At 34.6% G+C, this 17,062-nt stretch overlaps 1 protein-coding gene across 1 annotated transcript in view; it reads left to right on the top strand.

Annotated features, from left to right (window-relative positions):
- The window catches only part of VPS13B (vacuolar protein sorting 13 homolog B), a 754,271-nt gene that overhangs the window by 528,723 nt on the left and 208,486 nt on the right, over window positions 1–17,062 (top strand). The window contains exon 34 of the mRNA XM_069465462.1: window positions 11,209–11,896. Coding sequence (XP_069321563.1) covers window positions 11,209–11,896 — 688 coding nt within the window. The remainder of the gene's footprint in view (window positions 1–11,208; window positions 11,897–17,062) is intronic.

Below are 17,062 nucleotides of genomic sequence, written 5' to 3'. Positions count from 1 at the left end.
GCAAGTGGCCTTTGTACAGTGGGAAAGGCCAGTGAGAACAGAAAATACAAAGGAAATAGCAAGAGTAATTAATGAAATGAAAGAATGACCAACATTACTTAATGGGGGCCACAAAGATATATTTAATAGCTAATCCTTTTGAGCAGAAAAAAAAAAGTTAAAATGAAGAGGCGGTATTTTGGGGAAAAGACATTTAAAAATGTTATCATTATTTTTTTTAGATATGTTGTGGTGCTGATAATGGGACATCCAAGTAGAAATGCTCAGTAGCAATTAGAAATATGGAGGTCTTATAAGAGCCCTGGCTACTCTCCTTTTCTTCTTCTTCAACTTACCTGAAAAATATTTTGTCTGTCTTGCTGTTGCAAGTTCAAAATTTCTTCCCCCAAAATATTTTATGTCTCATTCAATTGATTTTTCTGGGGATTGTGACATCACTCCATGTCATAGCCCCTTTTCTCTGATCTTCAAGTGTTTCTCTATAATGAAACCTAGGCCCAACCCTAGAAAACTATCTCTAATCACAACCTTCTCTTGAATGGTTCTTAGCTAATTAAGAATTTGGCTTGTTGGAGGAACTAGGAAGTTGACATAATTGAACTAGAGAGTCCTTTAAAATTGGATACAATAGTGAGTGTCATGTACCTATGTGAAGAACACTGGTCGTTTGTGATTCTTAGCAAAACAGGCAAAGTTTGGAGAGGCAGATTGTAAAAGCCTTGGCATAACACAAAGACAGGTTATAAAGCTGCTTACAATATCCTGGAAAATTATCTTTTCCATTCTTGTAGTTGCTCAGACTAAAAAATTCAAATCGTTCCTAACTCCTTTCTTTCATAATACCAAACATCCAATCCATCAGCAAATATGGGGTGTGTGTGTGTGTGTGTGTGTGTGTGTGTTATAAATACATATATGTATTTTATTTTCTGACTTCACCCTAGATTGTAAACTTCATGAAGGCAAGAGCTTTGCTTCTGCTGTCTCTCCAGCCAGTGTCTAGAACATAGGAGATGCTCAATAACAATTTGTTGCATGAATGAATGAATAATGTGAAATTAAATTTCATTCCACATTTTGCTTATTACTTTTGACATTGGCTCTATCTTCAAGAAGGTCAGGAAATATTTTATCCCAGAAAATTATTATGGCTACAGAACAAATAACCCAATATTATTTGGTAATATTATTAGCCAAATAATATTCCCTTAAAATAATATAATAAAAAATAGAAACTATTTATTTCTTAAGTAGTTTCAAGAAATGTCAGCAAGTTTTAAAGGTTAAGAGCAGTCCTATTTAATGGTGCTGATTTGGTAATACTGTTGTGAATGTGATCTTCTAAAATTTAGCCTAACAAAAGGCATTCTGTTAAGATCTGCTGGTAATTGTATACCAGATATGATTAAAATTTATTTTTAATTCATAGTTTTTTGATAAAGTCTTCTTAGGAATTTCCAGACTTCATTGCTAATGTAATGTTTGTAAAGATGATGCTTGATATTTGGAAAGAGGAAATCTACATCTTCTTTTTAACTTTAAACTTTTATTCAAGCAATATCTCCCGTATGCCCAGAAATATCCAAGCTTAAGGTACAGGTTAGATTACCTTCATTCATATACAGAAAGTTGCTTTCTTAAAACAGCAGCAATTACTTGAGATATATTAGCATATGAAAATTTACTGGTGCTGTGGGGCTAGCTGACTAGAGCTATTAGGAATTTTTACCTGATTTAGAGAATACTTCAAATTTCCAAGGATTGAAGGAAGAGTTGATATGATCAAAGCATTTGTGTGGAAGGTCATTTTGGTGTAGTGATGATTTTTATGGAGTAGCAGAAAAGAGCAGAGTTTTTCTAATGGAAAAGAATTGGCTGCAGGGTATAAACAAACGTTTCTAATATCTTGGCCACTTTGCATTTCAAGCCTCTTGCATCATTACTTTTTAAGATATTGATAACGTGACAGAGAGAATCAATATGTGCCTTTAGTTCAGTTTGGTTTGACCTGCTACCATGAAGTTAAAGGGTGGCCAATAAAAGTTTGCACATCACCCTCTATTCTGTAATGTCTTGATAGATTTCAATAAAATCAGTTAATAGAGAATACTGAGATTTGGGTTTACTTTGAAGAGAATCTAGAGTTAACTGAATCAGGTTTGTTTAGTAGTAAAATATATAATAATGAAAATCAGGTCAATATTTTTGTTAAATAACTATATCCTATTTGGCAATGAAAACCAGCTACTAGATAAAGTTAATTATGGATATGCTTGACCATTTTAATCATTTTTCAACTTGCACTGAATATTGGGGAAAAATTAATTTTGAAAGCATGTTCTTTTCTTGATTCATTTCCATAAACCCTACATAATTTCTTTAAAGGGATATGTGTGATTTAGGGGATAAAGTAATCAAATAAGGATTTGTATGTATTTTATCACTAGAAATTTCTCCAACTATAGTTTTCTTATCAGAAAATTAAGTTCAGAATAGTTGCAAGACAGAGACCCACTGAAATAGTTAATAAGCATAGTCTATTTCTGTATTGCTACAGAAACTAAATGCAAATTTTTCTGCGACTCTCATAACGTATAGGCTTGGTAAACTTTCATCTCCTTCAGGGTCAGGGCTGATTCAATCTTAAAGCAAGTTTATGAGAGTGGCTGATGTGATACAGTTGTTTCTAGTAAAATCAGACTAGCTCTAAGGAGCCAATCTAAGTCAGTCTCTGAGTAAATTTCTATGAGAAACAGACTCCAACTCAGACACAATTGTAAACCGTGATATAATGAGGACTTGCAGCTGATTTAATCCTATTGAAAATCTTTAAGCAGCCATGAGACAAAATGGTTTCCACATTGACATCAGTGGAATGAACCTTGGATTTCATCAGTATGAAGAGTTGTTACCTTATACACACAGTAGCCACTTTTTAAGAATTACCATCATGGCCATTTCAAAGCAGGTTGTTGTTTCTGATGTAGAAGCATCTGTTTCAATCAAGGTCCAAGTTCCCAGAATGTGTCAAGTTTTATTTTTTAAAAACTGAATTCATTACAAAAACAAAACAAGTCAAACTTAAACACAAAACCTAGTATAAATCAATTAGATCTAGTCTCCTGAACAAAATGACCAACCTATTCCTATTCATTATATATGTGAGCAACATAGAGAAAGAAAGGGAGAGAGAATGAAAACTGTTTCTGAGTTAAAACCCTGTATAGAAAGTTTTGCCTGGAACTGATTTTTTTCTCGTGAATTTAGAAGCTCATGAAAATAATCTTATGCTGTGATATATGTATAAAGGGATAGACAGATACAAAAATATAAAGGTAACACTGCAGATGCAATCTCAGTAGGTAAGATTTGAATTTACCTATATGCCCATATGGGTAGATTGGTGTGAATACTTACTTTGGTGGGGGTGGAGGGTTATCATATTGAAACAGACACTGATAATGATCAGTCAGTGTAGTACTAGTCTTAGTCCCTTTTCATAATTTACAACTTAAATTGGAACAATAGACCAAACACAGACTGCAGTAAAACACAGCCTTGATTCAACCATCTCCATGCTGCTTTTATTGCAGTTAGCACTTAGCAGGCAGTAGTGGCCTCATACTGTTACTTCAAAGAGCCGGAAAAGTAACTTCATGAAAGGGAAAATTTGAAACTATAGTACTCTTTACCATTCTATCTGTTAAGCAGTGATGGGTATCATTAGTTCTGCTCTTTTGCATAATTACTGTAGTATTGTGAAAACTTTTTTTGCCATCCAACTGGGAATAATTATACTCTGTGGGATCTTGTATAACATTTGACTTTAGAAAAATAAAATACAAAAAAGCCGTTGTTTTCTAGCACTCAGTGTCTGTAGTATGTGTAGTGTTTGTTCAAGTTTGGTTTTTAAATAAAAAATAACATTATTGATGACACTGAAAAAGACATTTCATAGTGAAATCAATTTGTTCTTTTTAATATTTTTTTATTTAATGTGCCAGAATAAATTTCACCTAGCACATCACTGAGTTGAGATTCATTAACAAAATCATAAAGGTTTATGAACTGTATTTTTTTTGATGTTTTAAAAATTTTTTAGAGACAGAGTCCCGCTCTGTCACATAGGCTGGAGTGCAATGGCATGTTCATAGCTCACTGCAGCTTGGAACTCCTGGGCTTAACCAATCCTCCTGCCTCAGCTTCCCAAGGAGGTGGGGCTGTAGGTACAGGCCACCATACCCAGCTAGATTTATGAACTGTAGTGCTGACATCATTGAAAGTTTGAAACTTAGAAGTATACTCTTATTGTTTCTTTGAGTAAATCAATACAATTTGCTATTTCTGTGAAGCTTCCAGTGTAGACTATCTCTGTTGAAGGCATACGATAACATCTCCCAATCATGCCACCCCACATCCCACAAACAGACTTCTAAATGATACAGCTAGAAAAAGAATGTTTACAAATGTTTAGACAGCAAGTACATAATTTTTTCAAGTTTGTAAAAATTCTTTGAAATTTCAGTATGTGAAAGCATTAAAATACTGTAATCAATTTTTTTAACTGTATTTGATTTTGTAAGACAAGATGTTTACTTCTTTGAAAACACTACTACATTATAGTAAGGGCAGTCAAATTAGGATAAATGTCACTGTTATATACAGATGTGATTGTCACTTTGATTCTGTGGTTTTACACTTTTTTATAAATTGTGAAAAATGACCTTGTAATTGGCAAAAGATATTTTGATCAAGGTTAAAGTGTGACTGTTGCCTGTTGAAAATATTACTTCAGCATTGCTGTTATGTAACCATAATTATGATAAGAAGGTGGAAATATTTGTGGATATGCTTATGTTTGGTACATACCAAAACAGTAAGTTTTCCTTAAATGACAAAAAGATTAAACGAAATAATATGAATTGAAATACTGGAATAGATGCTGAATTTTTCTTTCTTGTCAACCATCAAAACAAAAATTTATTTGTTTTAGTCCTTATTAATTCTCAAGAGGTTGGTTTCCACGGATTTTTCTTTAAAAATTTAAACATCCATTTTTATTTGCAGTATTTTTATGAATGAGGCTAACTTTTAAATGTGCTCATAAAAATGTTGATATGACTGAACAAGAAGTTTCAGTCGAGCTTATCTTTTCCCCACTCCAAAATGCTACTGAAGAGCATCTAATTAATGTAATCTCAGGTTATTTTAATGCATTGTCTGGTATTGTCACATTACTCAACTGTGGTTTTATCCACTACTCCTGGGATACTATCGCTCTTACCAGACCGCAGGGTATACTAGTAAACTTACCCATCTCAATATGTTAAAAAGAAGAATTAGCTACAGTTCCCTAGCTACTAGTACAGCTTTCAGCACCTTCCTCGTGGTGGCTAATATCTGTACCATATATAGCTGTGAAAAGATGGGAAAATGGGCTGAAATTATCTAAGAAGTAAACTATCAACTTGACGTGTTTTCCTAGCTATTGAAAACTATCTCATATTGAAACCCATTGATAGTGAAACTGTAGAATTCCTCTGATTTAAGTACCATCTGGTTGTGCTCAAGGCTTTAAAGCTGTTATCTCCACATAAAACTTCAGAGTCCTATACTTTTTTCTTCACCAAACTATCCAGTTTTAAGCCACAAATATTTTTCCAGCTCTTTCAGATTTTATCTAAAAGTATATTTTAACAGTATTTAAATCGTTCTTAAACAATAACAATTTATCTTGATAGATGGCATGCTGTGTTTTTTCATTTTATTTTAATTAGTCATTGTGGAACTAAATTCCCTTTTGTTTTAGTCTTTGGAATATTGTTTAATTATCATTATCATGCCAGATATCTTAAAGGTTATTTTACCAATACAATTTCATTTAACACAACCCATATGGAATCAATAGCCTGGTTTCCTAAAGTGAATGCTTGGAAAATCTTACATTCATATGTTAAGAGTACACATCCTTTCCTCATTAGTTGGAAAGTACAGGGATTTTGGCACAGGTTCTGTGTGGAAGCATTGTGCAGCTTTTATATGGATTTTGTTTTTAGCCTTTGATGACACTGTTTAGAATAGGAAGTATCTAATAAGTAAAGCATTTTGTCTCAAGTGCTGCCAGTGTGTTTAATATATGCCTGGAGGTCTGAAACATTATCTTCTTCACTACAGTAATATGCATTTAATTCTCTGAAAGCAGAAGGTCGAACTTTTAAAAGGGACGCAAAGTACATTTTCAAACAGAATAATTCAAAACATATGGAACAGAGGACCAGAGTAATGTACAGTTGGTTTTTATGGTTTAATCATGATCATGTTAATGCACACCAGTAGCTAATTAAAGAAAACTTTTATTGTTCATTTTAAATAAGTTAGGTAAAGAGTGTAACAGCACTGCAGAGGTACATGTTTCTGCTATACTGACAGCAAGGAGATACTGCTATTTTTGACAACTTAAAATTATTAGTCCCCTTGGATAATAATAAAGCAAAAGTTATTTTCAGAGTTATTACATTGTGAACTTTTTGTTTTCCACAAAGGAATAGTAAATTGATGCCCAAGTTTAGAGCCCAGCACACATAATTAATTATAAAACTTATCTGCAGTGGACTGGTGACAAACCAGTGGATTTTTAAATATGTCTCAAAATCATCAGCTTGTTTATTTCAGTGCTACATACAGTTTGGAAGTTTAGAAAAATGGAGGAAATCTTGGCTTTTGACGCCATTTAAGAGTTTAGTTTTCTAGTTACTGGTTAAGTTGTACTTTTTTTTCCTCCAGTAAGAGTCAGAGTCTTTCATCTCTGGGTCATTGGTTCAAATTCCATTCTGCTCAGTAGTGATTAGAATTAGTTACCATCTGACTTCTGTTCAGTAACCTGTGTGACCCAAGCTGATAGCTGCCATCCCACCCCTGCTGATTAGGTGTATCTCAAGGTCATGACACTTGACATTTACTAGAGTCTAATGTGGCAGTCTCAACACATAATACTGCTGGACACTAAATTTCTTTACCTTTCCCTACAGGTGGTTTGTTTTTTTATGTTCACACTTAATTCACTTTAAAGAAAGAGAGACTAGATTTTAAATAGAAATCTGTAAATCAGAAGAAAATGCTTTATGCGTAGAAACAATAGTCTCATGTGGTTAACTGTGGTTGACTTTCCTGACTGAGAGAATAAAAATAGTTTATAAAGCTTGAGTTATTGATTTGAGTTTGTCATAGAACTCAACCTAAAGGATTTTTAGTTATACTGTATACAGATATCTAGTTTGTAATGCCTCAAAATGTGGACAGTAAATCTAGACTACCTAAGCACTTGATTTTACTACTTTTCACATGTTATTTGAGAATTCCTAATTGATAATGGATTTGGAGATATATTTGAAATTTTCATAATAAGGATAACTAAAAGTTTTAAAATTAAACTGTTATTTTGATAACAATTGCCTTTATTTTTATTTTACTAAATTTTAAAGTTAAATCTACTCATTCATTTATTCAGTTTGCACGCAGTTATTAAGCTTTGCTATGTGATGAACAGTGTGATATGTTCTAGGAATACTAATGTGGTATTTCCTCTTACCCAAAGCCTGTTAGCTGTCTCACCTTAGAACTATTGATTAATATCTTTATGCCTCATTTTTCTCAGCTATAAAATTGGGATAATAGTACTCCTCTTCAAAAGGTTATAATACTTAGTAAAGAAAATGTATGTAATGTGCTAACAATGCCTGGCAAATAATAAACATGCTCAGTGGTATCGTATTTTTTCTTATCTTCAGCTGCTCACAACTCTGAGACAGAATATAGTGTGAAAGTGCTATAATAATATTAGTTTGTTACAAAATTATGGAAGTGGGAAAGACTAGTACCACCTGGAAGGGTTGTGGAAGTCTTCACAAAAAAGGTGAATTTTTTAAAATTTACCTTTGAATGAGTTTCTACTATGTATATTCAATGTGTTAACTCATTTAATGCTGCAACAACCCTGTGAATTGGGTATTAATGTCCTAATGTGAGGACAAGGACACAGCAGAGACTAAGAAGATTGCTGGAAGTGTGATCAACCCACAAGGTAGAGGATGCAGATCATGAAAGACCCCATGAATATGTCTGGGAAAGTCCTTAAAGAGTACAGTATTGAGAAGTCTTCTTCAACATATATTTACATCTTAAAAATTATGTAATTCTAGTCCACAGGGCAATTTTTTTCATATAATATTGTATCAAAAACAAACATACCATCAAACATTTATGAATCCTCTTCAGTGTCCCAGGGACTGCACTGCTTCTTAGTGATACACAGAAGCAGAATGATTTGGTCCATTCCCTCCACCTGGTAAAAGAAACAAACATACAACAGCTGCTCATTATCGGGTATTTACTGTATGCCAGGCACTGTGCTGACCTCTCTGGATACACTAATTCATTGACTCCTCATAGTAACTCCCTGGGGTAGGAATTGTTATCCTCATTTTATAGATAAGATTATGTAGCCTTAGAGAGATTTGTAATTTGTTCAGTCATGCAATTAGTGCTGGACTTGAGCCCATGTCGGTGTGACTCCAAAGGCTACATATTGTTTTAACACTGACTGATACTGTCACCACACAACATTTTAGTAGAATATAATGTACCCTATAATAGAAGTATAAGTGAAGTACTAAGATCACCAAAAAGAAAAAGAGTAAGAGATCAGTTGTCAGACAAATGGCATTTGTCTTGATGAATAACTAAATGTATGTTAGCTACCACAAGCTCTGCTCCAGGCAGGGAAAGAGCATATTACAGATTGAATGGTTTAAAAGAACATGGTATCTTAAAAGGACACAGGCAAGTTGTTTTTATTTCAAATAACTAATGCTAGATTTTTCTAACATATCTTCCTCAGCAACTATAAAACCAATTAATAAGAAATATTATTTGAAAATTTTTAAAGACTATTATATCACTTTCTTGTATTGTTTATTAGTTCTTTAACATTTTCACAATGTACCCATGACAAGCAGCTTATAATAATTTGTAGCATGTGGCAAAATGATACTTTTTTTTTTTTACCAAATTAAGGAAAGTCTAAAAAATAATAACCAATACCCAGTTACGCAGTACTTTGGGGAACATTTTTCCATTGCTAATTGTAATGTAAATTAGTGGAGCATTTTTGGAAAGATATTTGACAATATTCAATAACTTTAAACTTTTTTGGACCATTTACCTAGTAATTCCACTTCTAGGATCCTGTCCCAAGGAAATACTACTAGATGTTTGTCAGTAAAAATTGAAAACTTGAATATCCAGTTATATGGGAATAGTTGAACAAATTGTTCCGAACACTAAATGAAATATTATACAGCTTTTAAAAATTATGTTTATGAAAAATATATTACCATGTCAAAAAATTGGGTTATCAGTTCATCTCTACAGTTTGATTATAATCACAAAGTGTTGTCGAAACCTCAAGGGGGTTTTGGTCTAGGTCCAGTTGTTTGTTGCACAAAATTCCAATAATCAAGACAGCAAGGTTTGCCAAGGAAGAAAGGAATTTTTAATACAACAGATGTCTTGTTGGGAGAACAGGAGAAGCGGCCTCAAATCAGTTTCCAACTAAGGGATATCATGGGCTTTTTTTGTTTTTGGGGGGGGCGGAGTCTCACTCTGTTGCTTGGGCTAGAGTGCCATGGCGTCAGCCTAGCTCACAGCAACCTCAAACTTCTGGGCTCAAGCAATCCTCCTGCCTCAGCCTCCCAAGTAGCTGGGACTACAGGCATGCGCCACCAATGCCCAGCTAATTTTTCTATATATTTTTAATTGTTCAGCTAGTTTTTTTCTATTTTTTTAGTAGAGACGGGGTCTTGCTCTTGCTCAATCCGGTCTCGAACTCCTGAGCTCAGACTATCCACCTGCCTTGGCCTCCCAGAGAGCTAGGGTTACAGGTGTGAGCCACCACGCCCCGGCCTATCATGGGCTTTTAAAGGAGGGGCCATGTGCCTTGGGGCAGGTCATCAGGGATGGTGATTTGGTGATTCTTGGCACGGGAATCTTGCACAGGGGCAGAAGGCTTCAGAATCTCAACTCCTTTGTCTTGCAGGATATCCACCATTTCTGGGAGACAGCTCAAAAGGTCAAGTAGTTAGTTAACGGAGAGGATTATATAGGGATCATTGAAATTTGTTCAGTGGGGGGCTGGTTACAAAAGGAGTGCCAGTGGGGGGAACATATGCATAGGTAGGGAAAAAGGACTGAAAGGAAGTGCACTAAAATATTACTGTTGGCTTTGTTCGGTGCTAAGATGGAGGTGGGGAGGATTTGGAGTTTTTTTCTTTCTAAAGGATTTTTTATGGTTACTTTAATTGATTCTGTGGAAAAAGAAAGTGAAATAGCAAGTTGCAAACTGATGGTTGGGTAATCTAAGAAAGGCGAACTAAAGGTCTTGGAGTAGTGTTCCTAAGGTGATTATAACTACTGCTGCCACCAAGTTGTTCTTTGTTCTCTAGGGAGTCATTGGTAGAAAATCTTGAAAACTAGTAGCCCCATATTGCACAAAGAAAAAAATCCACCTTCAAGGGCTTTAATTACTTTCTTACTGGCTCAATTTTACTTGATTACTTATCTTACCCTTGTTTCAGATTCTATTGTAGTAGAGGAAAATAATCATCTTTTAGAATGGCACGCATTTATTTTAGTTTTCTTTATCCTTCATAATTTAGGACTACTAATTTTTCCCTCTCTTTCCTACTATCCAAAAACAGATAAATCAATTTTATAACAAGGGCAAACAATATAATATAACCTACTCCTATATAAAATATAATTGCAATTACCAGTAATCATGATTTGGAAAGTTTATTATATTACTTGGAAAAATCACTGTAAAGAATACTTATTAAAATAATTCCTCAAAGAGACATTTTTAAAGATATATGCTGCTTTGTATTAATCCAAAGAAAGTCTGACACAAGTATATTTTAATGATGGAAATGCACATTAAATGCTTTTTCTCAAGTATTTCCTTGGCATTTTAGGGTGATTTTTGTTTTTCCAGGGGTAGGGAATGGGCACCTAATCTGTTTTTATTATTCTATGTTTTAAGTTATACTAGACCCATTTTCAAAATTTACTTTTTAACATGTTTATGTGACATTGTTTATATAATATCACATGGCATATAACTAGTTTGGAATATTTTATTGTTTTTCCTTACAGATCTCTAAACAAGAACAGAAAAAAATGGATACATTTGATGGAGGCATGGCTGAAACTTCATCTCGGTACAGTGGTGCTCAGGATAGTGGAATTGGCAGTGACAGTGTTAAAATCAGAATAGTACAAATAGAGCAACATAGCGGTGCCAGTCAGCATCGCATTGCCCGTCCCTCACGCCAGTCGTCAATTGTGAAAAATCTAAATTTTATTCCCTTTGACATATTTATTACTGCAAGTAGAATCTCACTAATGACCTATTCCTGTATGGCCTTACCCAAATCGACATCACAAGAACAGAAGGATAATGAAAAAACAGGCAAGAGTTCATTAAATCTCTCAGAAGTTGATTCAGATGTTGCTAAGCCCAACCAGGCATGTATTTCCACGGTGACAGCAGAAGATCTGTTAAGCAGCAGCATTTCTTTTCCTTCAGGGAAAAAAATAGGGGTCCTCTCTCTTGAAAGTCTTCATGCATCCACAAGGTCATCTGCTAGACAAGCACTGGGTATAACTATTGTTCGGCAGCCTGGTCGAAGAGGAACCAGTGACTTACAGCTAGAGCCTTTTCTGTACTTTATTGTATCCCAGCCTTCCTTGCTTCTGAGTTGTCACCACAGAAAGCAGCGAGTGGAAATATCCATTTTCGATGCTGTGCTTAAAGGGGTAGCCTCTGATTACAAATGTTCAGGTAAGAACCTTCAAACTTACTGGAGTGCTAATAATTACTACTATGTAAGTTTTATTCCCATAGATTCAAGATTGATGAAATAGTAAACAGCTAGCAGACCAGACAAGCCTTCTTTTCTCTACAGAATATGTAAAGTTCATGTTCCACAGCTGAGTCATGTTTAAAAATGTTTGAAATGTTTCGAGGTTTAGCTTTAGTTTTCTTACTGTGCCTCTGAATATTCAATGTTTTTTAAGGAGGTGAATGAAACAGGGACTCTTTCTTGACTATAGAGGTGCTTAACAATTTCCAGTGTATGGGAAGCATAGATTTTTTTCATATTAATGGCCCATCGTTATGCTTTCCATGTTAATGCAGCTGTTTAGATAAAAAAGAAAAGCTTTAGAAGATGAAGTTCATTGTTTTGGTATTCTTTTGATCTAATCATTTTGCTACAACAAGCATGATGTTAAATGTAATTGATGTTTATTAATAAAGTAAGATGATTTAAAGATTTTTATATATCTACAACAAAAACATGTATTAATGGTGTTGGCTAACTGGCTCTTGCTGCCTCATCCATATCTTCCTTATAAATAGAGTGTCCTATATTGTAGTAATATATAGAACTTTTGAAGCTTATTGCCTGTTGAGACTAGGAACATGAGCAGAGATTCATATTTAAGATATGCAAGCTGTTAAGTAACAAGGGCCAATGAGGTCAAGCAAGGTATAATGAGAAACCTTTTCCCTGTGTTACTGTAGATTTAAAGATTTGGTCAAAAAGACTAGAAAGGGTAGCTGGGTCACCTAAGACTCAGTATTCGAAGAGGGCCCTAGCAAGGTCAGGTATGGTTCAGACATTTTTTTGCTAGCAGGTGGTCCCATCTAGTAGGTGGAAGCCAGCAATGAGGCATTTGGAGAATTCGTCTAATCTGGAAGCCAGGCTGGTTCATTCTTGGCATTAAGAAGAACCATTTTATGGAGCAGGATCCTGAATAGTAGATGGCAGGTATAGGGATCAGGATTCAGCCCAAGAAAGTGGAATCAGAGGAGCTCTAGGCTCTTGCCAAGGTTTAGTGCAAATCCCCTGCTTTAGAAAGGGGTAACTGACCAGTTGCTAAAGAGGGTTACCCCTTAGACTGCTTACTGGCCCTCTCTCCAGTGGTGTGCTGGAGCTGGCTAGCTCATACTGGCTTGAAAGAGCTGATTGTTAGACTTTCAGAAACTTTGCAAGACAGTTGTTAAACCACTGGTAGCTTAAATTGGCTGTGGTGAGAGTATTTATGCCATAGATACTGGCAAATGCTATCAATCAGCTCTCTTACTCTGAGAGCCATTTGTTAAACATTTACCGGCAACACTGCCTCTCTTTCTCAAACATGTTCTCATTTAATGACTGCCTGTGATGTAATGTGTACTGCAGGGGCACTGGACATTGGGGTAGCGCTGGGGTAGTGGAACACGTTAGCTGATTCAAAAACTATGCCTGCATATCTAATACCTGTTTGGGGGTCTGTTTAGAATTAGCCAAAACTAGTTGCAGAATTAGGAGAATAATTCTTAATTCTCCACTCGTCCTTCAGTTCACTCAGCTGCAGTCGTTTTATAGGTGAGTGGCTTCAGTGACCTCCACTAAAAGATATTGGGAAAGGCAGAGGAAAGTAGGACGGGGCAAGGGGCCATTATCTCTTTTCAAATTTGTATTTGTCGATGTGCAGAAATCACAGAAGACTCATTTTGCTTACTTCAAGTGCAACCCCTAAGGATATACTCTGTATCTACCCTCACCCTTTGAAACTGATTGTTAAACTAAGGCAAACCAGGGTCTACAGTAATAGAGGAAAACTGCCAATGATGGGCTTGTTTCCATTTTCCTAAATTATGAGAGTAGGTCTGCTTCAATCCATTTTATTTGTGTACTCTCAAATCATACATTTATATATTTTTATCTAAGTCTGTGTTCAGCAAAGTTGTTGTCAGGGCTCATACCAAAGGTATGCATTTGAATTATAATCAGTTCTTAGGTTGAAATAAAAAAGTACTTCTTGTTTAAAGGGAAAAACTCTTGTATATAAACCAACATGGAACTCAATTTCAGGAGAGGAAGCAAGAGTGAACATTATAGGGCAGATTTAATATGGGGATCCATGTGGGAGGAAGAGGCTTACATATCTTCTAAGGAGCATCTTCTGCATAATATTATTGTGGATGCTTTTCCTTACATAAAACGCATCTACTTGAACACTTACGTTATCCCAATACAGTAACTCTCAATCAAGCATGATCAATATGCATGATCATGTTTCTTAAAAATGAATTTAGTCATCTGAGGAAATTTGTCAGAAAGCCAAATAGGCAAATAATTAAAATACAATGGCTAAAAGTAAAATATAATTAGCATTTATTGAGTATTCACTGTGTGCCTGGCATTGTACTAACTGCTTTAATTGCATTATCTCATTTCATCCCATTGACAACTCTATGGGAAATGTTATATTCTATCTTACAGATAAGGAAACTAGAAAAACTAAAGCTTAGAGCAGTAAGTTGCCCAAGGTCACAGACCTAGCAATAAACAGAGCTATAATTCAAAACCAAGATTTGTTGGACTGCTGAGTCTGAATTCTCAACCTCTATGAATCCCTGGAGAGAAAGATGTGAATCCACAGTTCTGTCAGCCAGCCTCTGTTGTCCCACTTCAGACTGTGCAAATGATTCCTCTCCAAGTTTTAACTGGTGAATTAATACATTCACCAGTATATTTAATATAATGGATACATTATATTAAATGTATCCATGATGTGCCTATACAGTACAGTCTTTGCTAATATTAAAAACCTGGATTCTGGTTCTAACTCTGCCACTTACAAGATGTATACCTATCTCACAGGGCAATTGTGAAAATGAAAAGAGATAATTCATGAATAATTCTAAAATACTTAGCATTGAGCCTTAGCAAGTAGTATGCCCTCATAAATATTTGTTGGTACTGCTTTTAGCTGTTATTATTATGTAGTAGAAAGATTATAAAACTAGGAAGCAGAAAACCTGGGGATTTTATTACTGGCCCTGCCATTAATTATTAAATAGCAACGTGATCTTAGCCAGGCCCTTCACTTCTTTGGGTTTCTGTTTCCTTATCTGTAAAATGTGATGATTATAATAGATATCAACACAGTCCATTCCAATTCTAAAGTTTTTATCATTCTGTAATTTGGAATTCATCTCCCCACCCTTACTTTTCCAAAAATACTTCAACTATACTGCTTTGGCCTCAGGGAGTTGGATGTCTGTAAGGCACTACTATATCAGGCAAACTTATTTTGACTTGTTTTGAAGATACAAATTTCCTTTGATATTCCAGTGGAGCTGGAATATATTTTTTTATTAGTAGTAGATTCAGCTCTAGCTGCATTTCAGCTTATTTTTTAATATTCTATTTAATTTACTTGTTTTTTTGGCTATATTTCTTTATGATACATTGTAGTGTTCGCTCTTTGGTTTCCTGTTTACATGCCTAATTGCTGGAATATTTATGTAATCAAATACATAAGTTTTATTAAATGTTAATGAAATTATTTTTAAAAAACTGCTCTGGAAATTTGTTTTAAATTGGGCCACTCTAATTAATTGTCTAAGTCCTATTACCAATTTAATTATCTAGAAACACTTCATGTGGAGGTGTTTCCTGAAGAAAGCACTGTTCCAGTGTCCAGTATTCTTTGGAAACCCTGACACAGTAACCTCATGGATAAGAAAAAAGAGAAAAATGTAAATGACTACAATGTTAGCATTCATGAGGAGGGAAAGAAGGGAAGCAGTAAGGTGGGGTGCCAGCTCCACTTTTGAATTATAAAGTGAAGGAGTCATTGTAGCATCTTTTAGTTGGAGAGTTAAAAGAGTATATCACCATAAAGCTAATGTTCTAAGAAAGGTCAAGGAAAAGTTAAAGACATCGTAAGTTAAAAATGAAAAAAGTAACATGTCTTTATACAGTGTTGGTGCTTTCTCTCTGGATATTAATTCTTTTCTATAAGGTAATTCAAGTGGCCGCCAGCCAACAGCAATTTTAGCATATATGTGCATCTCAATGATTGTCCCATTTCAACATTTCAGACATGCCTGAGATTTTTATGGAGATATTGGTTTCTAGCACAATGTGGCTTGTAATTGTTTATTATTTTCTATGCAAGTCATAAACCATTATTACATGTGCTTGTATTCCTTTATATGGAAATCATATGGAACAAAAAGAATACAAAGGATTTTGTTTCACCCTTTAAAAAGGTTTAATAATTTTCAAAAAGGTAAAATCTTAGTTCTTGCATAAATATAAAATGATTATATGTGAAAATTTTCATTTAACTTGTTAATTAAGGAGTAATTCATTTTACTCATTAATTTGTAAGAATGTTACAAAAGAGTTCATACACAGAAGACCCCTAAGGCCCTGGACATCTCAGAGATTTTGATTCTAGAATTCATAAGGGTTCTAAAAATTATAAGAGCCACCTGATCATTGACATTCATTGTTAAAGCATGGCCATGGGTGATCCTAGAAAGATGGAAATATTTTTATTAAATTATGAAGATGTGGTTTCATTTGACATAGACTGGAAAATGTAATGAAGACCCTGAAAGCAAATACTAAAAATCCTTTGAGCATTGTTGAGATATGGTGTGATATCTTAAGGTGATTACTTTAAATTAATGTGGTTTTTAAAATCACATCTTCCTTCCTATCTTAGATAGTCAACTTGACTTATTACTTTACAAAGAACCACTTACCCCTATTGTGCTTTCATTTCAATATTCAGACAATCTTTGGGAATGTTCATTCATTCATTCAATTTGAACACCTGCTGTTTATCAGACATGTGCAAGATATGAGAAACTGATAATAAATAAGACTCAGTTTCTGCCTTCGAGCACCTCTCTTTATTTAATAACCATACTTATTATGATTAATTATGAAAGTTTAGCAGAATATAGATCTTCATGATATGGAGGGTTATGAAACACCTAAATGAGTAAAGAGCTATGACTTATACTTCCAGAGAAGCAATTTAGAAAAGCTAGTATCAGTTGTATAGGATAGTTTAAGGGAAACTGTTTGCATATAGAGAACTACTCTTGAAATTTGTTTTTTTTATTTGTAGTAGATTCAGCTCTAGCTGCAATTCA

This window comes from Eulemur rufifrons, chromosome 3 (genome assembly GCF_041146395.1).
Source record: "Eulemur rufifrons isolate Redbay chromosome 3, OSU_ERuf_1, whole genome shotgun sequence".
NCBI lineage: Eukaryota > Metazoa > Chordata > Mammalia > Primates > Lemuridae > Eulemur > Eulemur rufifrons.
Note: the sequence above shows the minus strand (reverse complement) of the source record. Positions and strands in the feature narration are given on the sequence as shown.